The 26,998-nt window shown below is 39.1% G+C and overlaps 1 protein-coding gene across 1 annotated transcript; it reads right to left on the bottom strand.

Annotated features, from left to right (window-relative positions):
* Positions 1–17,115: 17,115 nt before the first annotated feature.
* LOC129557301 (protein yippee-like 5) lies at positions 17,116–17,841 on the bottom strand. Its single transcript, XM_055427865.2, has one exon. The coding sequence runs from the start codon at positions 17,685–17,687 to the stop codon at positions 17,322–17,324; it is 366 nt and encodes a 121-aa protein (XP_055283840.1). The 5' UTR covers positions 17,688–17,841; the 3' UTR covers positions 17,116–17,321.
* Positions 17,842–26,998: the final 9,157 nt, after the last annotated feature.

Raw genomic sequence — 26,998 nt, 5'->3', positions numbered from 1 at the left:
AGTTCCTCCCGTAACACTTATTCACTTCAACAGGATGCCAGTCTACTCCCTTGCTCCTTATTACTGTCATGAGAAAGGAACTCATATTGATCCCCCTTGCAATCTTTTTTAGGCCTGGTGGGTGTTGCATGGTTGAACATCTGGGAATACTGTTCTTTGCTGTCCAGTGAATCAGCAGAAGAGGAGATGGGCCCCAGGTGTCCTGCAGCCAACTGCATCTCAAGGTTTGCTGACACTAATCCGCACAGCATTGTACTGTCTAGTTAGATGGCTCTGGGTTTGCTGTTGATGTGAAACACACATAGCCCAAGGGAGATAACTTCTTGTGATAAAAATGCAGTTTTCTTGGAATTTTAATTTATTCCAGAATTTGCTTCCAGAGAGCATATCTTGGTAGTTTACTGTGGTTAGTATGAAGAGTGAAGTGGCAGAAGAGGAAGAGGATGAGGTGATAATAGAAATGAAAACATGTGTGCTATTTTCCAGATTGAACACCATCTATTTTGATATAACAGTACAGTGACAAAACCTTATTATTATCCCCACTTTACAGATAAGGAAATTGAGGTCTGGTAGGGTTAAGAAGTGTGTCGTTGTTGTTTAGTTGCTAGGTTGTGCCCAATTCTTTGCATCCCATGGACTACAGCCTCCCAGGCTTCTCTGTCCATGGTATTTCCCAGGCAAGAATAGTGGAGTAGGTTGCCATTCTTTCTCTAGTTGTGACCTAGGGAACAGACCCACATCTCCTGCAATGGCAGGTGAATTCTTTACCGCTGAACCACCAGGGAAGCCCCTAAGTAGTTTGGGTCAAGGTAACTTGCTGTTAGGGATAAAGATGAAAAAAGTACTAATTGGCCAGACAGTCTGGATATGCTCTACTGAATTAATAGATTCAATACTCATAACAACCTGTGTGGCAGAGACCAACACTGGTCCCATATTTTTCTTTTTTTAAACAAGGATGAGAATCCAGATACTAGATTCCTTTAGTTTAAGTGACTAGACTTGAATCTAGGTCTTCAGACTCCAGAACGCAGTCTGTACTGCGGTGCAGTCATGTGATATCTTCTGACTGGAAGTTGATATTTCTCTCCACATACCATGCTGAGAACGCATTCATCTTTAGAGCACTGCCTCACACCTTAAAAAAAAAAAAAAATTGTAATTGAAAGCTACTGTAAATGTGTGACTAGCAAGGCTATATTTGCCTATTACCTTTATTGTAAAGATTTCTGGAGATTTTACAACTGTCATCAGAATAATCAAATGCTGCATCCCACTAAGCTTTTATCTGCATAAGGCATATTTTCAGGTTGTGGCTGGAAAGACTGAAATTCCACGACAAATGTGACTTTTCTGGATTGATAAGGTGTCAGTGGCACGTCAGCCTGACAATCCACAGCAGCAGGGAAAATTCTCATTGACTTGACTACATGCTCTTCTTTACTGGCCATAAGCCCTCTGAGCTCACAGTGTCATTTAGAAAATCTCTTGAAGTTTTCCAAGTGCTTTCAGTGCATTCTTTTGTTTGTGCCTCACAACAGCATCCTTGGCTGACAATTGTTATTCTTGTTTTACAAATAAGGAAACTGAGAGCTAGAGTCAGAGGTTAAGATTCAATTCACCCAATGAGGAAATGGAGGAATCAAAGCTTCCCTGACTCAAAGGTCAATGCTTTTCTCACTAGTCATTGCTACCTCACATTTTTGTTTAGATTTCTGTCTCCTTATATTCATTATGAGCCACCAGAATCTGAAAATACAAATGTAATAAAGTGTCACAGTGTGTGGCTTTTATGAAATGCGTTAACCAAAAGGGAAATTTGATGGGCCTAACAGTGAGATCTTAAAACGTGCTCTCAACAAACATCCATCCAACACCATTTATTTAGTCCTTACTTTGCCCATGACATCATGTTAAATGATGTGAGCTATATGGCTATGGTTTTTCCCGTGGTCATGTATGGATGTGAGAGTTGGACTGTGAAGAAAGCTGATCACCGAAGAATTGATGCTTTTGAACTGTGGTGCTGGAGAAGACTCCTGAGAGTGCTTGGACTGCAAGGAGATCCAACCAGTCCATTCTAAAGGAGATCAATCCTGGGTGTTCATTGGAAGGACTGATGCTAAAGCTGAAACTGCAATACTTTGGCCACCTCATGCGATAAGTTGACTCACTGGAAAAGACTCTGATGCTGGGAAAGGTTGGGGACGGGAGGAGAAGGGGACGACCGAGAATGAGATGGCTGGATGGCATCACCGACTCTGTGGACATGAGTTTGAGTGAACTCCGGGAGTTGGTGATGGACAGGGAGGCCTGGCGTGCTGTGATTCATGGGGTCACGGAGAGTCAGACACGACTGAGCGACTGAACTGAACTGAACTGATATAAAGAAGCAGGGGCCAGGTGTGTATGTGTTGTCTTTAGTCACTCAGTTGTGTCCTACTCTTTGTGACCCTTTGAACTGTAGCCCTCCAGGCTCCTTGAAAAGCCTTCAACTAAATATATTTTTAGATGTACAACAGTTTATAGGAATCATGTCGTGGTAATTGTATACATGTTTTATTTCACCAGTAGAACTAAAATCAAATTGATGATGGTACCTGTGTCTTATTTAACTTTAAATTTCACATAATGCCTGGCTCAGTTATCATTCCTGCTGAATAAATGAATAACAGTGTAGAGTCAGGACCCTTCCTGTGTAGGAGCTTATGACCTACGTGGAAAGATATGAAACTGAATTAAGTAAAGGACAAGATTGATATATGACCATAGGGTAGAGAGATGAGAAGCATGATTTCTAGTTGAGATGATCAGAGAAAGCTTAATGAAAGAGGCACTTGTTGAATGAGAGGTAAATAATAAGGACTCGTGCTATCCTTTTTTAGAGCAATATCTGATAGACTAGCTTAGTGAAAACAATAAGTGGGAGATTTAAATCTTCTAGCATCCTGTAGATGGGCAGAGTGGACCTATAAAACATTTTTGTTGAATGAATGATGATTAAATATTTCCAACAAAAATTTTAATGTATTAACTTTTAAAAATGAAATGCTGTTGAGATATCTCGGTGTTACTTGAAGTCAGTTAGATTAAAAAAAAAATGTCAAAACACTGTGATCAAGGATCTTGCCATCCTCAGTTTAGCCTTTCTAGAAATCACGGAAATACCTTACAGAGTGCTTTACTCTTATAGAGACTTAATCAGTTCAGTTCAGTTCAGTTCAGTCGCTCAGTCGTGTCTGATTCTTTGCGACCCCATGAATCACAGGACGCCAGGCCTCCCTGTCCAGAGACTTAATAAAGCTATACAATTCAGAAAAGTATTTTAGATGTATAATCAAAGAATGAAACATATCTTTGAGAAGTTGTCTCATTTCCTTGAGAAGGAGAATGCCAAGCCAAAACTCTTTAGTTATATCCTTATGCCTACTTACCCCATATAATTTTAACATCTTTCAGCAGCCTGGTAATAAAAACTAGGATATGAAAATTCCTGCTTAATTCTGAGTCTCAGTTACACTGTAGTCTCCACATTGATCATTTGGTTTTATTTTGTTTCACAGAAAATCGCTTGCAGTGCCTCCTATGTTACTCTCAGAGCTAAGACTTTTACACCAGCTATAAAAAGAGGCATCATTTACCATAAGGCATTTTTTCCATTTGATGGCAATGACTCATGGTGCTTTCTTTTACTCAGAAGTAAAATAATAATGCTTCTATTTGAAATGTAAGGGTTTTTTATGTTTTCTAAATTTTGCCTGGAGTTGTAATGATCAAAAGAATAAAGACCTTAAAGCATTAATTATGGAGATGGGATTTCAGTTCGCTTTTATTACAACAGTAAGTAATAAACACATTTAGTGGACCTTCCGAATACTGTACTTTTATCTGAATCCTTTTAAAACATTTTGAAGAACAGTGTAAAGAAAAATGTCAACAATGTTAATATTGCTGGTATAAATTATTTAATGTTTTTGGTAATCGCATTTCATGCCCTATATAAATTCCTTGAGGAGAAGCCCCATTTGAACTTTTGTTGTTCTGTCTCTCACTCATGTCCAGCTCTTTGCAACCCCATGGATTGCGGCACGCTAGGCTTCCCTGTCCTTCATATCTCCTGGAGTTTGCTTAAACTCATGTCCATTGAGTCGGTGATGCCATCCAACCGTCTCATCCTCTGTCGTCCCCTTCTCCTCCTGTCATCAGTCTTTCCCAGCATCAGGATCTTTTCCAGTGAGACAGCTCTTTGTATCAGGTAGCCAAAGTATTGGAGCTTCAGCTTCAGCATCAGTCCTTCCAATGAATATTCAGGTTTGATTTCCTTTAGGATTGACTGGTTTGATCTCCTTTCTGCCCAAGGAACTCTCAAGAGTCTTCTCCAGCACCACAGTTAGAAGGCATCAGTTCCTCAGTGTTCAGTCTTTTTGATTGTCCAGGTCTCACATCCGTACATGACTATTGGAAAAACCATAGCTTTGACTAGACAGACCTTTGTTGGTAAAGTAATATCTCTGCTTTTTAATATGCTATCTGGGTTTATCTTTGCTTTTCTTCTGAGGAACAAGTGTCTTTTAATTTCATGGCTGCAGTCACCATCCACAGTGATTCTGGAGGCCAAGAAAATAAAGTCTCTCACTGTTTCCATTGTTTCTCCATCTATTCACCATGATGTGATGGGACCAGATGCCAGATCTTCATTTTTTGAATGTTGAGTTTTAAGCCATATTTTTCTCTCTCCTATTTCACTTCCATCAAGAGGCTCTTTAGCTCTTCTTCACTTTCTGCCATTAGGGTGGTATCATCTGCATATCTGAGTTTATTGATATTTCTCCCTACAGTCTTGATTCCAGGTTGTGCCTCATTCAGCCTGGCATTTCACATGATGTACTCTGCATGTCAGTTAAATAAGCAGAGTGAAAATATACAGCCTTGGCATACCCCTTTCCCAATTTGAAACCAGCCCGTTGTTCCATGTCTGGTTCTGGCTGTTGCTTCTTGATCTGCATACAGGTTTCTCAGGGGGAAGGTAAGGTGGTCTGGAATTGCCATGTCTTTAAGAATTTTCTACAGTTTGTGGTGATCTACACAGTCAAAGGCTTTAACATAGTCAATGAGGGAGAAGTAGATATTTTTCTGGAATTCTCTTGCTTTTTCTGTGACAACAGATGTTGGCAATTTGATCTCTGGTTCTTCTGCCTTTTCTATTCCAGCTTGTACATCTGGAAGTTCTTGGTTCACATACTGAACTGGATGGCTGCATATGTTCAGTAAAGTCCAAATAATTTGTAGTTTTGGCTTATGAAATCATGGTGAACACTTTTAAAAAAATAGCTTTCTAAATTAATTATCCAGGGCTTTGAGGTGAATCATGTTTCTTGAAAATGTGTATTATACATTTTGGGGAACTTTGTATATATGGCAGTGTTTGAAAATTTCTATGTGATGAAGTATAAGCCTTTTATAGTTTTACTCAGAACTTTGTTAAGTTCAGAGATTTGAATTGTCACCCATCTTCTCTTAGAACTCTCTGTCACAGTTCTGTCTGTTTATAGTAATTATGACTGTATAACTACTTTAGCTTGAAATTTTAAAAAATAAAAGATAAAGATGGAATAGTTGAAATAGAACATATATGATATGTAATAGGAAAAAAAGACTTTAAAAAACATCAAAAAATAATCTAGAGGAAAAAAAGATATTCATTCGTGGATAGAAGCCCCAAATTGAATATATTTCAAAAAATGTGAAGTACCTTCCCCAAGGCAAAGATTTTTAGACCTTGGTATTTAGGGTATCTCTTTGGGAGCCAGTTAAAAGCAGAATTTCTGGGTCCCATTCCCAAATGAGGCCATATCTTTTAAATATCTAAAACAGCAGAGGGGTACATGAAGAAGGGGTAAGATAGATTAAAAGGGATGGAAAAAGCTTTTAATAATGATGGCTGTGGTCCTTATTGTAATTGTGTCGATGGCTCTTTCAGGTGTGTATATAAGTCAAAACATCAACTTGTACATTTTAATTAGGTGCTGTTTAGCATATGTTAGTTATACAGTAGTTGCTTGTTAGTTATATTGTGGATCTGGGGCTTCGCAAGTGCTAGTTGTAAAGAATCTGCCTGCTGATGGAGGAGACACAGAGATGTGTGTTTGGTCTCTGGGTCAACAAGATTCCTTGGAGTAGGAAATGGCAACCTGCTTCTGTATCCTTTCCTGGAGAATTCCATGGACAGAGGAGTGTAGTGGGCTTCAGCCCATGGGGCCACAAAGAGTCAGACATGACTGAGCAACTAAGCATTGCCACTGCACTGCAGTTATGAGAACTGTAGAGTCTTGTCTTTGACTTCTAGGCCTCTCTGGTGACTGTCGTCACATAGAAGTTATAGCCTCTTTCACACTGCCCAAGTTGTTTGGATTTTAATGACAAAGGTATGCAATAATGGTGGGGATCAAAGTCAGCAATCTTACAGGACTTCTTGCCAAAGACTGTGAGATTTCTAAGCAGGTGACCATATATGAGTGAGGAAAATGGCTGATTCTTAGGCTTTATGAAAATTCTGTAGATTGTCTAGCAATTACATGGGCTAAAAAACCTCAGGGTAGGAGAAAATTGACCTTACCAAGGAAGATGCTGGCATGGAGCCTCTTGAATATTAAGAGATTTGTAACTCAACTGGACAATGGAAAGTACACTTACTGAAGACATCAGTTCAGTTCAGTCGCTTAGTTGTGTCTGACTCTTTGCTACCCCATGGACTGCAGCACTCCAGGCTTTCCTGTCCATCACCAATTCCCAGGGCTTGCTCAAACTTATGTCCACTGAGTCAGTGATGCCATCCAACCATCTCATCCTCTGTTGTTTCCTTCTCCTGCCTTCAGTCTTTCCCAGCATCAAAGTCTTTTCCAGTAACTCAATTCTTTGCATCAAGTGGCCAAAGTTTTGGAGCTTCAGCTTCAGCATCAATCCTTCCAATGAATATTCAGGATTGAGTTCCTTTATGATTGAATAATTTGATCTCCTTGTGGTCCATGGGATTCTCAAGAGCCTTCTCCAGTACCACAGTTCAAAAGCATCAATTCTTCAATGCTCAGCTTTCTTTATGGGCCAACTCTCACGTCCATACATGACTACTAGAAAAACCATCAGTTCAGTTCAGTGGCTCAGTCGTGTCCAACTCTTTGCGACCCCATGAATCACAGCACTCCAGGCCTCCCTGTCCATCACATAACTATATGGATCTTTGTCAGCAAAGTAATGACTGAAGACATACATGGAGGAAAGTTCCAATAATTGCTTAGTCTTGCTTCTTTATACAGACAAAGAAGTGCAGTCAGTATTGATTGTGAATTTTACCTGAAGTCACAAACACAATATAATTGAACTAAAGGGGAAAAAAAAACAACTCAGTTTTTCAGTTCTCAGTTGTATACTTTTTGAACTAACTCTTACCAAATGGAGGGTTTTTTTTTTTCCCTTTTTGACTGAAGAAATGAACTTCAAACTGGAGATAGCAGAACAAGCATGGTTAAGGTATATTTGAAATTTAGGCAAGATCAAATGTGGGAGAGCACTTAGATGCTATAAACTGGTATATTTTTTCAGAGTCATAAAAATTATACATCAAGATCCTGAAAGATCTTGCAAATGTAAATGCAGAATCATAGCTCGGGGGTAAGGCTTAGTGAACAACAGTTACTTTAAAAAGGGAAATTGGAAAAAAATAAGCTTCTGTAAAGGCTAACAGATCCTCTCTATTATACCATTCTATCTCCCATTTATAAATGGACAATATTTAGTTAGGTGACTGTTTCAATTCTGAAATAATTCTAATCATAATCAAAATTTTCTGGGATAAGTAAGTGTTGCAGGATCAGTCTAAGGAAGATCCTAGTAGGCTCTTTTAAGAACATGAGCGATAACTGAAGAGGTGAGATGAAGCCTGGAGTAAAAAGCATTGGTTGTAATTTAATAAGCGTCTTCATATATAAAGGCTATGAAAGAGCTGTACTTATTCTCCCTCAGGCTCTTCTTTAGGAAGCAGGTTTAAACTCTGAATGAAATTGTCAGGGAGAGGAATATTGCTAGCCATTGGAATATGTAGATATGTTTCTAAAAAGATACCTTCTTATTTATATAAGATTCTAGCTCAAGTTCTGTATCTTTCAGGAAGATATTTTCTCTGACTTCCATAGACCACATTTATTTGATCTTTCTCTGAACTTCTGTTGTCCTGAGAGTCAGTAGGTCAATAGCATGCAGGTTATCTCATAATTAATTCAGTTTTACTTGTGTCAACCAAATTAGATATTAGATCAATCAAGTTAGATATTATAGGAGATGCATATATGAAAAGATAATTGGATTATTATCTTCAGGTGATCTGGAGAAGGCTTCAGTCTTCTGGAAGTTTAGTTAGAGTTTATGAGGAAGAGAAGAATCTTCAATTAGAATTTCAGGACTCTACATAGAAGGTGAGAAAGTAAGCCATGGTTAGACTATAGAATTCATCAAAGTAGGAGGCAAGAGATGAAGTTGGTAGTATAGATTAGGGTCAGATTGTGAACAGTCCACGGACTGGGAGAAAATAATCACAAATCATATATTTGATAAGGGACTTATATCTAAAATATACAAAGAACTTGAACAACTCAGTTAAAAAGATAACACAATTTAGAAAAAATGTTCAAACAATATGAATAGAACTTTATCTAGAGAAGATAAACAAATTGTCAACAGTCACATGAAAAGATGCTCAACATCATTAGCCATCAGGGAAATACAAACCCAGATTAGAATGAGAGACCATTTCACATGCATAATGGCTATAACAAAAAATCAGATAATAATAAATGTTGTCAAATTTGTGGAGAAATCATAGTATCATATACTCCTGGTAGAATGTGGTTTGATGCAGTCACTTGGAAAACTATCTGATAGTGCTTCAAAGAGTTGAACATAGATTTGTCATTTGATCTAGCAATTGTACTTCTAGAGAAATATTTAAAAATGTTAACATAAAAAGTTGTATATTAATATTTATAACAGCATTACTCATGATAGCCAAGGAGTAAAAATAAGCCAAATATTCATCAGCTGATGAAAGAATAAACAAATAAAATCTGGTCTATCCATACAATGGAATATTATTCAGCCATGAAAAGGAATGAAGTACTGATACTTGCTACAACATGGATGAACTTTAAAGACCTAACACTAAGTAATGGAACACATTCATAAAAGATCGTATATTATCAATATATGACTCCATTTATATGAAATGTTCAGAACAGACAAATGCGTAGAGATGTAAAATAGGTTAGTGCTTGTGTTTAGGGTCAGTGCTTGTGTTTAGGGTTAGTGGGAGGAAGAAGAATGTGGAGACTTGAGGGGGTAATAACTGACAAGTTGTTCAGTTGCCAAGTCATGTCTGACTCTTTGCGACCCTATGAACTACAGCATGGCAGGATTCCCTGTCTCTCACCATCTCCTGGAGTTTGCTCAAACTCATGTCCATTGAGTCGGTGATGCCATCCAACCATCTCATCCTCTGTCATCTCTTTCTTTTCCTGCCTTCTTTTCCAGCATCAGGGTCTTTTCCAGTGAGTTGGCTTTTTTCATCAAGTGGCCAACATATTGGAGCTTCAGCTTCAGCATCAGTCTTTTCAATGAATATTCAGGACTGATTTCCTTTAGGATTGACTGGTTTGATATCCTTGCTGTCCAGGGGACTCTCAAGAGTCTTCTCCACAAATTGAAAGCATCAATTTTTTGGCATTCAATCTTATGGTCCAACTCTCACATCCATACATGACTACTGGGAAAACTATAGCTTTGACTATATGAACCTTTGTTGGCAAAGTGATGTCTCTGCTTTTTAATATGCTGTCTAAGTTTGTCATAGCTTTTCTTCCAAGTAGAAAATATCTTTTTAATTTCATGGCTGTAGTCACCATTCACAGTGATTTTGGAGCCCAAGAAAATAAAGTCTGTCACTGTTTCCATGTTTTCCCTTCTATTTGCCATGAAGTGATGGGAACAGATGCCATAATCTTAGTTTTTGTAATATTGAGTTTTAAGCCAGCATTTTCACTCTCCTTTTTCACTGTCATGAAAGGCTCTTTAATTCCTCTTCACTTTCTACCTTTAGGGTGGTGATGGAAATGTTCTAAAACTGATTGTGGTGATGGTTGCAGAAATCTGTGAATATACAAAAAACACTGTATACTTTAAGAGGGTGAATTGTATGATATGTGAATTAAATCTCAATAATTGCCAAAGAATTGATGCTTTTGAACTGTGGTGTTGGAGAAGACTCTTGAGAGTCGCTTGGATTGCAAGGAGATCAAAGCAGTCAATCCTATAGGAGATCAACCCTCAACATTCATTGGAAAGACTGATGCTGAAGCTGAAACTCCAATACTTTGGCCACCTAATGCGAAGAACTGATTCTTGGGATAAGACCCTGATGCTGGGAAATATTGAAGGCAGGAGGAGAAGGGGACGACAGAGGATGAGATAGTTGGATGGCATCACCGACTCGATGGACATGAGTTTGAGCAAGCTCCAGGAGTTGGTGATGAACAGGGATGCCTGGCATGCTGCATTCCATGTTGTTGCAAAGAGTCGGATATGACTGAGTGATTGAACTGAATGCTGTTATCCAAAACAAGCAAGCAGACAAATAACTCACATAACTCTGTAAATTCTAATCTGAGTTGTAATTATCAGTATGCATCAGCAATATATTTTATCTTTAATTTTTTTTTCTACCTCTATACACTGAAAATATCTAAAAGCAATGACCATCCAACAGCAAAGACTGCTTTTCTGGTATCCAGATTATGGGCTTTATCACTTACATTAAAATGAATTTGTGTTTTGTTTTGGAGACATGGCTCATTTTAGATATGGGACAAAAATGTACAAAATGAGCCTGAAATATTCTATAGTATTGGAAAGAAAGATAACAAAGACTTTTGGGTCATATCAAAGGACTTCAGAAGGCAACCTGAATAAACATCTACTGGTCAAAAATGAAATAATTAGATCATCAACTAAGACAAAAACAATGGTGGATACACCAAATATGCTTAGCTTTATGGGTTTATAATGGTATTAAAAATAACTCATTGATGACATTTTTTGAAATCTTTGAAAGAGAAATAATCAAGTATTTGTCCTCATTTGTATATAATTGTACTTCAGTAACCAAGTAATTAGTGAAAGAACATTTCCCTTATAAAAGGATTCTAGCTAATAAATGGAGAAGAAATGACAAATTTCACTATTTTACCACCCCACCAATAGATTAACGGGTCTAAGAAATAATCATCAGTAGTTGGTAACATCTAAAAGAAAGACAACGTGTATAACTTATCTTGGTAGAAGTATGCAGTATTATCCACAAGATATTTTCCCAGAAAAAAAAAAATCTGAATCTGATCAAGCATCTTGATTTACCTACCAATTTATAGGAAATATAGGGGACAAAGGAACTCAATAAATGACATCACTGGTATTCAGTTAGCATGATATATTTTAGAAAACTCTTCAGGATAAAGGATCAAGTATTTTTAACAAGAATAAATGCAAGAAATAAAAGCAAGAAGGTTTTAAAAGACATACCAGCTATCTCAATGTGTGGACCTTCTGAATCTTGATTTAATGATTCATCTGTTTTTAAAATTTATAAGACAGTCAAGTATATATGAACATAGTCTGGATGTTTGATAATCTTAAGTAATAATTTATTACATGTGATTATATTTTCTTCTTTCTAGAAGGAGTCTCCTGTTTTAGAGATACATGCCAAAATATATCTGTGATATGATATGTGGGATTTACTTAAAAATAATTAAGGGAGGAGTGGGTAAAGGTATAGTAGAACAAGCTTGTCATGTGTTAATATGTTGTTGAAGTTATAATAGGTGGTTAAATGGGCACATTTTGTTTATAGTATTGTTGCCACAACTTGTGGTCATGTTTGAAACTTCAGTAATAAAAATTTAAAATAAAATTTGCAAAAATAAATAATATTTTTAGTTCCCATGCCTAGATGTAATCTGAGGAAAAGAAAATAAAGAAACAATCTTTAGCAGCTCTTATGCTTATCTGATAGAACCATCATTATATTTCAGTTTTACTGGGCAACAGGTTTAAATCACTAAGCTCAACTCAGCCTAACCAAGGATAGAGCCAAGCTAATTAATTAGTAATTCAGAGTCACAACTGTTTGTGTTTATTTGCTTGAAATATTCAATTCATTTCCCATGGGTGATAAGGATTTTGCTTGTAGGTAATAGCAGGCAGTGGGTGTTTCAGCATCAGTGAAATTCTATTTAAAAAATTAACTGGAAAGGGGAAGGACTGACTGACTTCATTAAAAACCAAATAAAGGAAAATGAGAATACAGATTTAGTGGAATATGAAAGAGTATAAAAAAAGAAGAAATGCTCTATTATCAGTTGTAAAAGAAGGTAGGCTAACTAAAAAATAAGGCAGAGTTTTCATGGATGTGAAAAAAGCCTATGTATTTAGGAAATGAATAAACTTACTTAATGTTTAGGTAGCAGTTTTATAGAAGTATAATTTAAAATATTGATATTGATTTATTTCTCCAAGTCCAGGTAATGTTTTGTGATTATGTTATTGGTTTTTAGTATTTTGATTATATTGAATTATTTTTAAGTAAGAAAATACTGATTTTATTATAGATATAATACCATTAATTGATGTTTTGAAAACTGGGAAATCTCAACTAATTATGTCTTAAGATAGACCAAAGATGATCATTTTCAAATTAACAAAATCTGTTAAAACTCTTCAGAATATATTCTTTCCTTGTTTCAAACATTTCCTGGTTGTAGTCTCATGGTTGTTACTCCCATTTCCTAGGCTGTTCATGGGGCTTAGCATCTTTTGTCATACCTGCTAGTCATTAGTATTTCATCAGAGTCACTTTGGGCTTCTCTCTGCTGTATTCATGTGGCAGGCAGAATTCTGAGATGGTTCCTAAGATTCCAAGAGTTCATGCCTTGAATAATCCACTCCCCTGGAGTGTGGGTGGAAATTGTGACTGTGATGGAGCAGTAGCTCCCTTCATTAAGTTATATGACACGGCAAAGGTGATGGTCACTCACATGATTACCTTATGTCACATATATTACTGTCACAGCAGGCTGGAGGGAGATGCTTCTGTTGGCTTTGAAGTGAGCTGCCAGACTGTGATATGGCCATATGAGGTATTACCATATATTACTATAACCCGAGGGCAGCCTCTGGGAGCTAAGAGTCAACAGCTAGTCAGAAAATGTGGCTGTGTCCTACAAAAACAAGGAACTGAATCTTTCCAACAGTGTGAATGAACTACACCTTGATTTCAGCCTTGTGAGACAGTGAGCAAGGAGCCCAGGCCCAGCTATGCTCTGCCTAGATTACTAACCTAAAGAGTTATGAGGTAATAAATGGGTATTGTTTTAAATCACTAAGTTTATGGTAATTTTCCAGCAATAAAAATGAGAACAGTTAATTGATGTCCTCTTAGAATGAGGGGTATGTGGTGGGGATGATGCAACATTATGGGATGTGGAGAATGGTGTGGTTATTAGGTTACATGGGTGCAAGAAGAAAAGAGGAAGGAGGTTCCCAGGCCCAATTCCATTTCCCTAGAGCTCAACTTCCTACATTTGCTCATGACCAGATTCCTTCCACTGTACTTCTCTTATTTTTCCTTCAGGAAAAATTTGAGGCTGACCATTTTGTAATTACAAGATTCTTAAAGAATCTTCTTGTAAATTGGGAGACCCAATTTTGATCCCTAGGTTGGGAAGATCCATCCCCTGGAGGAGGAAATAGCAACCCACCCCAGTATTCTTGCCTGGGAAATCCCACGGATAGCGGAACCTGGTGGGCTACAGTCCACGGGGTTGCAAAGAGTTGGACATGACTGAGTGATTAACACTTTCACTTTTCCTTTCTTGTGTGCATGTGCATGCATGCTCAGTCACTTTAGTAGCCCATCAGGCTCTTCTATCCATGAGGATTCTCCAGGCAAGATTACTGGGTGGGTTGCAATGGTCTCCTTCAGGGGATCTGCCCAACCCAGGATTGAACCCGAGTCTCTTATGTATCCTTACTGTAAGTAATTTAACCATATCCTTCTACTCTCTGTGTTGCTGGGCCCTAGTTCTCATTCTGAAGGCTTTGCTTTTAACTACAAAGTAAAATGTGATTGATAATTACCCACTTGGTTGAATAATCTTGTCTGTTAAATATTTTGTGTGTATCTGTATTTTTCCATAGTACCACAAATATGATTTGGATATCACATTATAGGAAATAAATAAAAACCTAGTGTCTTTTTGCTTTCAATGTTGTAATCACTAGGGACATCTACTGATACATCTTCTTTAAAGAGAACAAAAGAGCTTGTTTTATTTCGATTCATTTATTTAATAAAAAAGAATATAGTACTTACTGCAGCATGTCAGACACAATGGATGGACATTAAAATGAATAAGAATTTAGTATATGCTTAGGACAGTAACTAGTAACAAGAAAGAATGTAACTTCATTGGCCCTCCTCAGTTTCAATTTCACTGTGTATCAACTTGAGTGCTGACATGTCTCCAACCTCTCTGGGCTTCAGGTTCTTCTATAAAGTGATGGGGATGGTAGATGATCAAAGTGTCTCTCTAAAATGTGGTAGTGATGAGTCATCAGGGATATCAACAGGAAACCTACACTGAATTAAGATGCAGCTCTAATGGACCTTCATAGGGGGTAGAATTGAAATAGTAATATTGAATTTCATTAATAGTTGATGAATTATAAATTGAAATAAGGTTTTTAGGCCTATCATATTGTAAAAAAAGAAAAAAAGTTGTTTATATCCAATGTTGGAGAATATTTTGGGAAATAAGTACTCTCAAATACGATGAGGAATAGGGCAATTTGACAATGTCTATCAAAATTTTACCTGTGTATACCCCTTGACTCAGCAATTCCACTTCTGGGAATGCATCCTATAAAAATACTTCAGCACTTGTTTCCAAGGATATTTATTGCAGTGTTGGTTATAATACCTCCCAAACTGGAAAGAATATGAATGTCCATCAGTATGAAATTGGCTAAATATAGTACACTAATATAGTAGAGTATTATTGTTGTTCAGTCTGTCAGTCGTGTCCAGCTCTTCGTGATGCCATGGACAGTGGCATCCCAGGCTTTGCTCTCCTTCACCGTCTCCCGGAGCTTGCTCAAACTCGTGTGCATTGAGTCAGTGGTGCCATCCAACCAGCTCATCCTCTGTCATCCCCTTCTCCAGCCTTCAGTCTTTCCCATCACCAGGGTCTTCTCTAATCAGTCAGTTCATCACATCAAGTGGCCAAAGTATTGGCGTTTCAACTTCAGCATCAGTCTTTCTAATGAATATTGAGGGTTGATTTCTTTTAGGATTGAGTGCTTTGATCTTCTTTCAGTCCAAGTGACTCCTAAGAGTCTTCTCCAACACCACAGTTCAAAAGCATCAGTTCTTTGGTGCTCAGCTTTCTTTATGGTCCAACTGTCACATCCATACATGACTACTGGAAAAACCATAGCATGACTATATGGACCTTTGTCAGCTAAATAATGTCTCTGCTTTTTAATATGCTGTCTAGATTTGTCATAATTTTCTTCCATGGAGCAAGCATCTTTTAATTTTATGGCTGCAGTCACCGTCTGCAGGGAGCCCAGAAAAATAAAATCTGTCCGTTTCCATTGTTACCCGTCTATTTGCCATGAAGTGATGGGAACAGATGCCATGATCTTAGTTTTATGAATGTTGAGTTTTAAGCCAGTTTTTCATTCTTATCTTTCTTTTTTTTTTTTTTTTAAGCATCCAACTATTACTTTATTTATATTACTATACTTAAGTTACATGGAAAAGACAACCAAGCAGTTCTGCCCCATATCAGGAAAAGTTTCCAATCAACACCAATTCAGTTCAGTTCAGTTCAGTCGCTCAGTCGTGTCCGACTCTCCGCGACCCCATGAATCACAGCACGCCAGGCCTCCCTGTCCATCACCAACTCCCGGAGTACACTCAAACTCATGTCCACAGAGTCGGTGATGCCATCTAGCCATCTCATTCTCCGTCGTCCCCTTCTCCTCCCGCCCCCAACCTTTCCCAGCATCAGAGTCTTTTCCAGTGAGTCAACTCGTCGCATGAGGTGGCCAAAGTATTGCAGTTTCAGCTTTAGCATCAGTCCCTCCAATGAACATCCAGGATTGATCTCCTTTAGAATGGACTGGTTGGATCTCCTTGCAGTATAAGGGACTCTCAAGAGTCTTCTCCAACACCACAGTTCAAAAGCATCGATTCTTCGGCGATCAGCCTTCTTCACAGTCCAACTCTCACAACCATACATGACCACGGGAAAAACCATTGCCTTGACTAGACGGACCTTGGTTGGCAAAGTAATGTCTCTGCTTTTTAATATACTATCAAGGTTGGTCATAACTTTCCTTCCAAGGAGCAAGCGTCTTTTAATTTCATGGCTGCAATCAGCATCTGCAGTGATTTTGGAGCCCAAAAAAACAAAGTCTGACACTGTTTCCACTGTTTTTCCATCTATTTCCCATGAAGTGATGGGACCAGATGCCATGATCTTTGTTTTCTGAATGTTGAGCTTCAAACCAACCTTTTCACTCTCCTCTTTCACTTTCATCAATTATGTGGTGACAAATAACTAGGAATGGTGACATCTTTGGGTCAAGACTGACAAGGAAGAATGGGCTCTGATGCTACGGTTCATCTCCAACAAGAATATGGCACAATGGCCAGCACAAGCAATGCTAACACTGAACCTTTAGCGCTGGTCACAAATTCGGATCTCTTCTCTGAAGCTAGCAAATCAAGTGAAATAACTGGGTTTTTAAAAAGAGTCTTAAAATGAAGCCCAAATAAATTAAAAAACCATGCTCTTGACACATTTTCCTTTCAAAATTTACATAAAATACTTTTCATTCTTAATAGCCCAGATTTTTTTCCTCACATAGCCCACCATGTAGCTGCAGATAGACTATTCTGCCTCAAGATGTAAACACAGGGGGGAAAAAAAAACGGCTTCTGCATAATATTCTCTCTACACACTGCTGTTGGATGGAAAATAGAAAATTAAAAAAAAAAGGAAAGAAAGGAAGGTTCCATCATAGATTCTCATAACCTCTTGTTCCGCAGTTCATGAATCCGACTCTGATGCTAAGGTGACAGTGTATGTAAGTAGATTTTTTTTTTCAGTGAAAGAGACCTGGGAAAAGATGGATTTCTCTCTTTTTCTTCAAGAGTTATCAGATGGTACATGCTCCTCAAAGCCCTCACTTTCTCGAACTAGAGCGCGTTCCAGGATCACACGACCTTCCTTATAACGCTGGCTGTCTTCAGTGGCAAACTCATAGATCCATCCCAGTTTGCTATTGCAGTTTTTGCAGCTCACATCTCGAACCATGTGGCGGCCAGTGAGCATGACCCGATCTTGAACTTCACTATATTGTAGGTTAACTACCTTGTTAAAAAGAAATGCTCTGCCAGTGGCGCCTGTGAACCGAGTGGAGATGAGTTCTGAACGGTTGGTCAGGATCGTATCGCAGTTTGCACAGGAAAACAGACGGGTACCACCGATATGATCAAGGAAAATCCTGCCCATTTTTATAGCTGAAGCTCTAAAAACCCCGAGCGGCTGTGAAGTGGGCGGCCGCCTGCGGCTCTTCTCTTCTCAGCTGGGATGAAGCCCCTTAGCTACCAGAGTCTTCAGGTTTAGTCAGGCCCTGGCCTTGGCCCCGCCTCTCCCCGGTTTGGCCTCTACGTCAATCATCCGGTGTAGCTCCGCCCCTCGAACAGTCGGCCCATTCTTATCTTTCACCTTCATCAAGTGGCTGTTTAGTTCCTCTTTGCTTTATACGCTAAGGGTGGTGTCATCTGCATATCTGAGGTTATTGATATTTCTCCTGGCAATCTTGATTCCAGCTTGTGCTTCTTCCAGTCTGGCATTTCACATGATGTACTCTGCATTTAAGTTAAATAAGCAAGATGACAATATACAGCCTTGACGTACTCCTTTTCCTATTTGGAACCAGTCTGTTGTCCCATGTACAGTTCTGACTGTTGCTTCCTGACCTGCATACAGGTTTCTCAAGAGGCAGGTCAGGTGGTCTGGTATTCCCATCTCTTTCAGAATTTTCCAGTTTGTTGTGATCCACACAGTCAAAGGCTTTAGCATAGTCAGTGAAGCAGAAGTAGGTGATTTTCTGGAATTCTCTTGCTTTTTTATGGTCCAACAAACGTTGCCAATTTGATCTTTAGGTCCTCTGGCTTTTCAAAATCCAACTTGACCATTCTGAAATTCTAGCTTAGAGAATTTTGAGCATTACTTTGCTAGCATATGAAATGGGTGCAACTGTGCAGTAGTTTGAACACTGTTTGGCCTCACCCTTCTTTGGGATTGGAATGAAAACTGACCTTTTCCAGTCCTGTGGCCACTGCTGAGTTTTCCAAATTTGCTGGCATATTGAGAGCAGCACTTTCACAGCATCATCTTTTAGGATTTGAAATAGGTCAGCTGGAATTCCATCACCTTCACTAGCTTTGTTCGCAGTGATGCTTCCTAAGGCCCACTTAACCTTGCACTACAAGATGTCTGGCTCTAGGTGAGTGATCACACCATCATGGTTATCTTGGTCATGAAGATTTTTTTGTATAATTCTTCTGTATATTCTTGCCACCTCTTCAGCTTCTGTTAGTTACATACTGTTTCTGTCCTTTATTGTTCCCATATTTGCATGAAATGTTCCCTTGGTATCTCTAATTTTCTTGAAGAGATCCCTAGTCTTTCCCATTCTATAGTTTTCCTCTATTTCTTTGCATTGTTCACTTCAGAAGGCTTTCTTATCATGCCAAAGAATGCTCAAACTACCGCACAATTGCACTCATCTCACATGCTAGTAAAGTCATGCTCAAAATTCTCCAAGCCAGGCTTCAGCAATATGTGAACCGTGAACTTTCTTATCATAGTGTTATCAAAAAGAACTAGGTGTATCTATATGTACTGACATGGAAATGTGTCTATGACATATTGTTTATTTAGAAAGCAAATTGCAGAGTCTATGATTCCATTTATTCATTATCCATTTATATAAAGAAATTATATTGTGTATATATATATGGTATGTATATATTTGCTGCATATACAATGTATAATATATTGTAAATTTATATAATATACCATATACATATTTATATACAAGCGGGTATATGTTGGAGAAGGAAATGGCAACCCTCTCCACTATTCTTGCCTGGGAAATCCCAGGGATGGCGGAGCCTGGTGGGCTACAAACCATGAGGTCACAGAGTTGGACATGACTGAGTGACTGAGCATGCATGCACTGGTAGCTGTTATTTACAGAAGAGGCTAGAGTAATGCACACTAAATTACTAGTAAAATTCACCTTCAAGAAGTAGAGTAAGATTAGGAGGGTTGGCTTCCACTTTTATATCTATACTGTTTGAAAAATTTACAAAAAATATATACTATTTTACTATAAAAATTCCTTTGTTGTTGTTTAGTTGCTGAGTCATGTTCGACTCTTTTGCAACCCCATGGAGCTCCTCTGAGCATGAGCCTGCTGAGCTCCTCTGCTTCATGGGATTCCCCCGGTAAGGATACTGGAGTGGGTTGCCCTTTCCTTCTCCAAGGGATCTTCCTACCCCAGGATCAAACCTGTATCTCCTGCATTGGCTGGCGGATTCTTTACCACTGAGCCATTTGGGAAAACCAAAAGATCCTTAGACAAGTTTTTAATATATACACCAGTATATAAATATGAAACTATGAACCTGATTATAGGGGAGATCAGACTAGAGCTTAGACCCTTAATACAAACATGAATGAAAATATAGAGCCAAGTAAGGGATAGGGTACAGGATGGCATCTGTACCAGCCATAAGGCCACTATGAAGAGAGCCACTTATATTTAAGAAATCTGAAAAATGTTTGGAGTAATGTTACTGGAAAAGGGAAAAGATTCAACACGATAAGGTTGGGAGCAGGAAAAGAAGGTCTACAGTGGACTAATCCTAAGATTTAAGTGCAGACAGATGAGGAGAGAGTTAAACCTCTTGAGGGGGGTTGATGCTTTACTTAACTCAGATGTAAGGATAGTTGTTATCTCCCGTTACAGTAGGTACCCTTGATCTCAACTTCTGCCCTAGAAATCAAAGGTGGCTTCAGAGATCAGCAAATCCCAGCTCCTGAATCAGAAATTATCTCAAATCAAACTTATTCATGAAATTTGTAAAGATGTGACCCTATGGGTTATGTTTGTGAGAAAGCAAGTGGCGGTTTGTTTGGCTTGTTTGAAGCATGAAATGGAACCAGTTTACATCTATTCCCAGTTGTTTATATTTATTGGAAAGAATCCTAGACCCAGAGTCAGAAAAGCTGGCTGGGCTTCTAGCCTTGTGCAGTTAATGACTAATTCTATGACCTCGGGTAAATTATTTAATTTCTCTGATGCCAATGTCCTCACTAGTAAAACAGGACTTTTAATAATACATACTTTATTAAATAAGCTACTAAATAGTAAAGTGTTCGGCGTAGTGCCTGACATGTCAGAAGTCTCACAAGATGGTAACTAGTATTAATCTTTGAATATTCGCCGTGTAACAGTGGTATAGAAACCCTTTTGTATTATTTTATTTAACCACCACAAAACCCTTAACATTGACACTGTGTATTTGACACTTTACAGATAAGGAAACTGAAGTTAGTTAAACTAAAGTGATTTGCCGCAAACTAGTAAATGGCTGAGTTGAAAGTCACACGCTCGTCTTTAGGTTATTAGAGTATACCATTCATTCCTTTTTTCTTCTTTCATATTAGAATGCAGTGTCTCAAATTATTTTAAATCACAGAGTGTTATCAGTGAGGGGTAAGGAACAGAAGAAGCAATAAAGGTGAATTAATCAGTCTTAAGATACGGGAATGTGGGTAAAGCTATTTAATTATAATTATGATCTTCAAACGTAGAAATAAAGACAATGTCTTTCATTAGTCCTTATCAATATCTGTTACAAACTTTGGGGCAACTTGGATTTCATTTAAGCAAAATTTGTTTACATCTTTAGAAATCTGTCTTATACATACCAGTTTCTTATAACTAAAGGATATTGTAGAATCTGCAAAATTTTATACCTTTTGATTTTTCTTGGGAATTGAGAGTAAGAGGATTGGGGAAGCAGTTTCAAATATACTTCTTCACTTTGGTGGAAAATGAGTTTTTGAATTGTGCAAATACTATAGTTATGATCAAACTATGCTTGTATAGAGTAAATTTTTATTTCCCTTAAAAAAAAGATATTGAGGAAAGAAAATGTTCCTATTTCACTCTAATGATAAATCTCTTCCCACAGAGATTTGTTCTCACCTTCTGTCCCCTTTTAGGAAATGACATCAGGGGGACTTCCTATCGGGGACCAGCCTCGATATGGCCCAGGGTATCCTCGGGATGAACGGCGTCAGCGTCAGCGAGAGAGAGAGAGAGAGAGAGACAGGGGCTGATGATTCCTTGGTTTACGCAGGAAACCAATAAAACCCCAGCACGGGGTTTGCTCTGTTTACACAGGCCACAGGCGCCCTCTTGAATCACTGGAGGCACCCCACCAGGGCACCCCCTCAAGTGGGTCTTAGAAGCCCAGGCAGATAAGTAAACCCTGAGGGCCCAGCACTCCAAGGATCTCAACCAGAAAAAGGAGAATAGAGAAAAGGACAGAAAAAGAGAAAGAACGACATGGGGAGACCAAGCTTCAGTGAGCAAGGCCCAAAACTTTATTTTCCAGTGCTGCTTTTATACCCTAAGTTGTGTACATAAAAAATAGAGAAAGGGAGGTATAGAGTCACGCCAAAATCACACGGAGTCAGCAATCTTGACCCTTATCAGGATCAGGGCTTATTTTTGTATGTCTTGTGATATACAAAAGTTTTGGGTGGTTTACATCATCTTCTGGCCAGGAGGCCTGCTAACAGTTTATGGCCCTCTCTCCTAACAGAGGTTAGTTAGCTAGAAAAAGGCTTATATTCTTTTAAGGTGATTTTCCTAAAGTCAGGCGCTATTCTCCAAAGACACATGACAAGGTTACATTCCTATAAGGCAAGGGTGTAGTGAGCTACAAGAAAGGAATTTATTAACTTAAGATCTGATGTGGTTAAATCAAAGGCTACTACTTATTTTCTCTATATGTGATTAATATATTTCCAAGGATACAGTAGATAGAAAATATGGAAACTTTGCAGCAAGCATTGATTCAACAATGAAATCTTTTTTAGTACTATTCTAATGATTTTAACTTCTTCAACAAATTCCTGTATTTTAGGATATTAGGCTTTCTGTCCTTGCGTGGCTGGGAGGCTGTAAACAGTCACATTCAAAGTTGTAAGAGCCCGCACAAACTTGTCATACTAGTTAGAAAGCTATCAGAGGGGCTTGGATTGGAACACTCCTATTAAGCCGAGGAGAACTTTTAAACTACAGCTCTGAATTAATGTTTTCAGAGAAAGGTGGTTGGGGGGAAGCCCCCGTAAGTATTAGAGGACTTGGTAAGAGGCGTAAGATAGTAAGGCAGTCAGACTCCGGTTTTCTTTGGGGTAGATGCTCAGGTAAGTCCAGGGGGTTCCTCGAGTCCTGATTAGCCTTTGCCCGTCAGGCCTCTTCCCCAATTGACCTTTGCCACAGGCAGGATTTCCCTCTCTGGCTCCCGGCAACTTCCCTCGTAGCTCAGTTGGTAAAGAATCTGCCTGCAATGCAGGAGACCCGGGTTCAATTCTTGGTTTGGGAATATCCCCTGGAGAAGGAAATAGCAACCCACTCCACTATTCTTGCCTGGAGAATCCCATGGACAGAGGAGCCTGTCAGGCTCAGTCCATGGGGTCACAAGAGTGGAGACAACTTAACGACTAAACCACCACCACTGTATATAATTGGTGGGGACACTGGGAACCACCATTGCTTCCTTGCACATCTGTCATTCAGATCTACCCATTAGTGGAGTAAGAGGGGGAAAAAGAGGAGAGGAAAAAAGGGGATAAAAAGAAGAGAATCAAGAGGTCAGGGAAGGTAAAGAAATGAGTTTGCTCTTCTGGGGAAAATTATGGAGGGATCACAGTTAGTCTTAAAAACTATGGTACTGTTACCTTCTGTATGCTGGGACACTGGAATCTCAGAAAAAACGCCACATTCCTGGTAAGAACATTTTACTTGCAGACTCTGTTTTTCCTAGAATACAGGCAAAGACATTTGGAGAAATACTCAAGCACAGCAGGACTTTTTGCTGTGGTTTTTCCAACAAGCAGAATCATAGCACTAGCCTCTTTGTGCCTCTCAGTTATAGATCATTCTTATAGTTTTGCCACCACCAAATGAAATTGTGGGTACTTGATGCTAACAGTTGTCATGATGGCTGAATCTATGATTTGAAAAAAATATATTACAACTTCATGCATGAGTAAGAACCAGATGGAGAGTTTACTATGCCAAGAAGATAGATAATATCTGGAGAACTCAAGTTGGCTGTTTCAAATACCCTAGCTTGATTCATTTATTAAGCATCTATTTTATACCAATAGTTGAAGTTACAAAAATGACGAAAGCATGGACCTTTGTCTTAGGAACATGAAGTGCCATGAGAAAAAGACATTCATTTGAATATTGACTTTCAATCATGCCATAATAGGATTTGTATAAACATCAGAGGTACATAGACAAAGGGGAGAAAACAAAGTGTTCTTGGGACTAAGTTGATACTGAGCAGTAGACAGAACTACAGAGAAGGGATTGTCCAGACGGTGAAGGATCTGTAGTTTCACACTACTGGCAGCCTAACAAGTCAGCCTGCTGTAGCTTCAAGGATTCAAGCAGGAAATACAAGACTCCTGTCTTAGAGACAAAAAACTTTATTATTCATGGCACTGGAAGCAGCATGAGCTTCAGGTTGGCGTTGGTTCCCTTTTTCACCCACCTCTCATAGAGGTGAGGCAGAAGTTCCAGAAATGCAGCATGTGCAGAGTTTGTGTGATAACTGAGGAACATCAAGATTTTATTGCTGTTGTTCAGTCTCTCAGTTGCGTCTGACTCTTTGTAACCCTACCGACAGCAACATGCCAGGCCTCCCTGTCCCTCAACATCTCCCAAACTTTGGCGAAGTTCATGTCTATTACTTTGGTGATGCCATCCAGCCATCTCATCCTCTGACACCCTGTTCTCCTTCTGCCCTCATTCTTTCTCAGCATCAGGTACTTTTCTAATGAATGAGCTGTTGGCATCAGATGCCAAAATACTGGAGTTTCAGCTTGAGCATCAGTCCTTCCAATGAGTATTCAGGGTTGATTTCCCTTAAGATTAGCCCCCAAGATTCAGTTCAGTCGCTCAGTTGTGTCCAACTCTTTGCGACCCATGAATCACAGCACGCCAGGCCTCCCTGTCCATCACCAACACCCGGACTTCACTCAAACTCATGTCCATAGAGTCGGTGATACCATCCAGCCATCTCATTCTCTGTCGTCCCCTTCTCCTCCCTCCCCCAATCCCTCCCAGCATCAGAGTCTTTTCCAGTGAGTCAACTCGTCGCATGGGTGGCCAAAGTATTGGAGTTTCAGCTTTAGCATCAGTACTTCCAATGAACACCTAGGACTGATCTCCTTTAGAATGGACTGGTTGGACCTCCTTGCAGTCCAAGGGACTCTCAAGAGTCTTCTCCAGCACCACAGTTCAAAAGCATCAATTCTTTGGCAATCAGCTTTCTTCACAGTCCAAATCTCACATCCATACATGACCACTGGAAAAACCATAGCCTTGACCAGACGTACCTTGGTTGGCAAAGTAATGTCTCTGCTTTTTAATATACTATCTAGGTTGGTCATAACTTTCCTTCCAAGGAGTAAGCGTCTTTTAATTTCATGGCTGCAATCAGCATCCACAGTGATTTTGGAGCCCCCAAAAATAAGTGTCTGACACCTTTTCCACTGTTTCCCCATCTATTTCCCATGAAGTGATGGGATCAGATGCCATGATCTTTGTTTTCTGAATGTTGAGCTTCAAGCCAACCTTTTCACTCTCCTCTTTCACTTTCATCAAGAGGCTTTTGAGTTCTGCTTCACTTTCTGCCATAAGGGTGGTATCATCTGCATATCTGAGGTTATTGATATTTCTCCCAGAAATGTTGATTCCAGCTTGTGCTTCTTCCAGCCAGACGTTCCTCATGATGTACTCTGCATATAAGTTAAATAAGCAGGGTGACAAGATACAACCTTGACATACTCCTTTTCCTATTTGGAACCAGTCTGTTCCATGTACAGTTCTGACTGTTGCTTCCTGACCTGCATACAGGTTTCTCAAGAGGCAGGTCAGGTGGTCTGGGATTCCCATCTCTTTCAGAATTTTCCACAGTTTATTGTGATCTACACAGTCAAAGGCTTTGGCATAGTCAATGAATCAGATGTTTTTCTGGAACTCCCTTGCTTTCTCCGTGATCCAGCTGATGTTGGCAATTTGATCTCTGGTGCCTCTGCCTTTTCTAAAACCTGCTTGAACATCTGGGAGTTCACGGTTCACATATTGCTGAAGCCTGGCTTGGAGAATTTTGAGCATGACTTTACTAGCGTGTGAGATGAATGCAATTGTGTGGTAGTTTGAGCATTGTTTGGCATTGCCTTGCTTTGGGATTGGAATGAAGACTGACCTTTTCCAGTCCTGTGGCCACTGCTGAGTTTTCCAAATCTGCTGGCATATTGAGTGCAGCACTTTCACAGCATCATCTTTCTAGATTTGAAATAGCTCAGCTGGAATTCCATCACCTCCACTAGCTTTGTTCATAGTGATGCTTTCTAAGGCCCACTTGACTTCACATTCCAAGATGTCAGGCTCTAGGTCAGTAATCATGTTATTGTGATTATCGTCGTGGTGAAGATCTTTTTTGTACAGTTCTTCTGTGTATTCTTGCCACCTCTTCTTAATATCTTCTGCTTCTGTTAGGTCTGTACCATTTCTGTTGTTTATGGAGCCCATCTTTGCATGAAATGTTCCCTTGAAATCTCTAATTTTCTTAAAGAGATCTCTTGTTTTTCCTATTCTGTTGTTTTCCTCTCTTTCTTTGCATTGATCGCTGAGGAAGGCTTTCTTATCTTTCCTTGCTATTCTTTGGAACTCTGCATTCAGATGCTTTTATCTTTCCTTTTCTCCTTTGCTTTTCGCTTCTCTTCTTTTCACAGCTATTTGTAAGGCCTCCTCAGACAGCCATTTTGCTTTTTTGCATTTCTTTTCCATGGGGATGGTCTTGGTCCCTGTCTCCCGTACAGTGTCACGAGCCTCTGTCCAGAGTTCATCAGGCACTCTATCTATCAGATCTAGTCCCTTAAATCTATTTCTCACTTCCACTGTATAATCATAAGGGATTTGATTTAGGTCATATCTGAATGGTCTAGTGGTTTTCCCTACTTTCTTCAATTTAAGTCTGAATTTGGCAATAAGGAGTTCATGATCTGAGCCACAGTCAGCTCCTGGTCTTGTTTTTGCTAATTGTATAGAGCTTCTCCATCTTTGGCTGCAAAGAATATAATCAATCTGATTTCGGTGTTGACCATCTGGTGATGTGCATGTGTAGAGTCTTCTCTTGTGTTGTTGGAAGAGGGTGTTTGCTATGACCAGTGCGTTCTCTTGGCAAAACTCTATTAGCCTTTGCCCTGCTTCATTCCGTGCTCCAAGGCCAAATTTGCCTGTTACTCCAGGTGTTTCTTGATTTCCTACTTATGCATTCCAGTCCCCTATAATGAAAAGGACATCTTTTTTGGCTGTTAGTTCTAAAAGGTCTTGGAGGTCTTCATAGAACTGTTCAACTTTGGCTTCTTCAGCATTACTGATTGGGGCATAAGCCTGGATTAGTGTAATAGTGAATTGTTTGCCTTGGAAACGA

Source organism: Moschus berezovskii, chromosome 7 (assembly GCF_049115385.1).
Source record: "Moschus berezovskii isolate FMDL1 chromosome 7, NW_MosBer_1.0, whole genome shotgun sequence".
Lineage (NCBI taxonomy): Eukaryota > Metazoa > Chordata > Mammalia > Artiodactyla > Moschidae > Moschus > Moschus berezovskii.
Note: the sequence above shows the minus strand (reverse complement) of the source record. Positions and strands in the feature narration are given on the sequence as shown.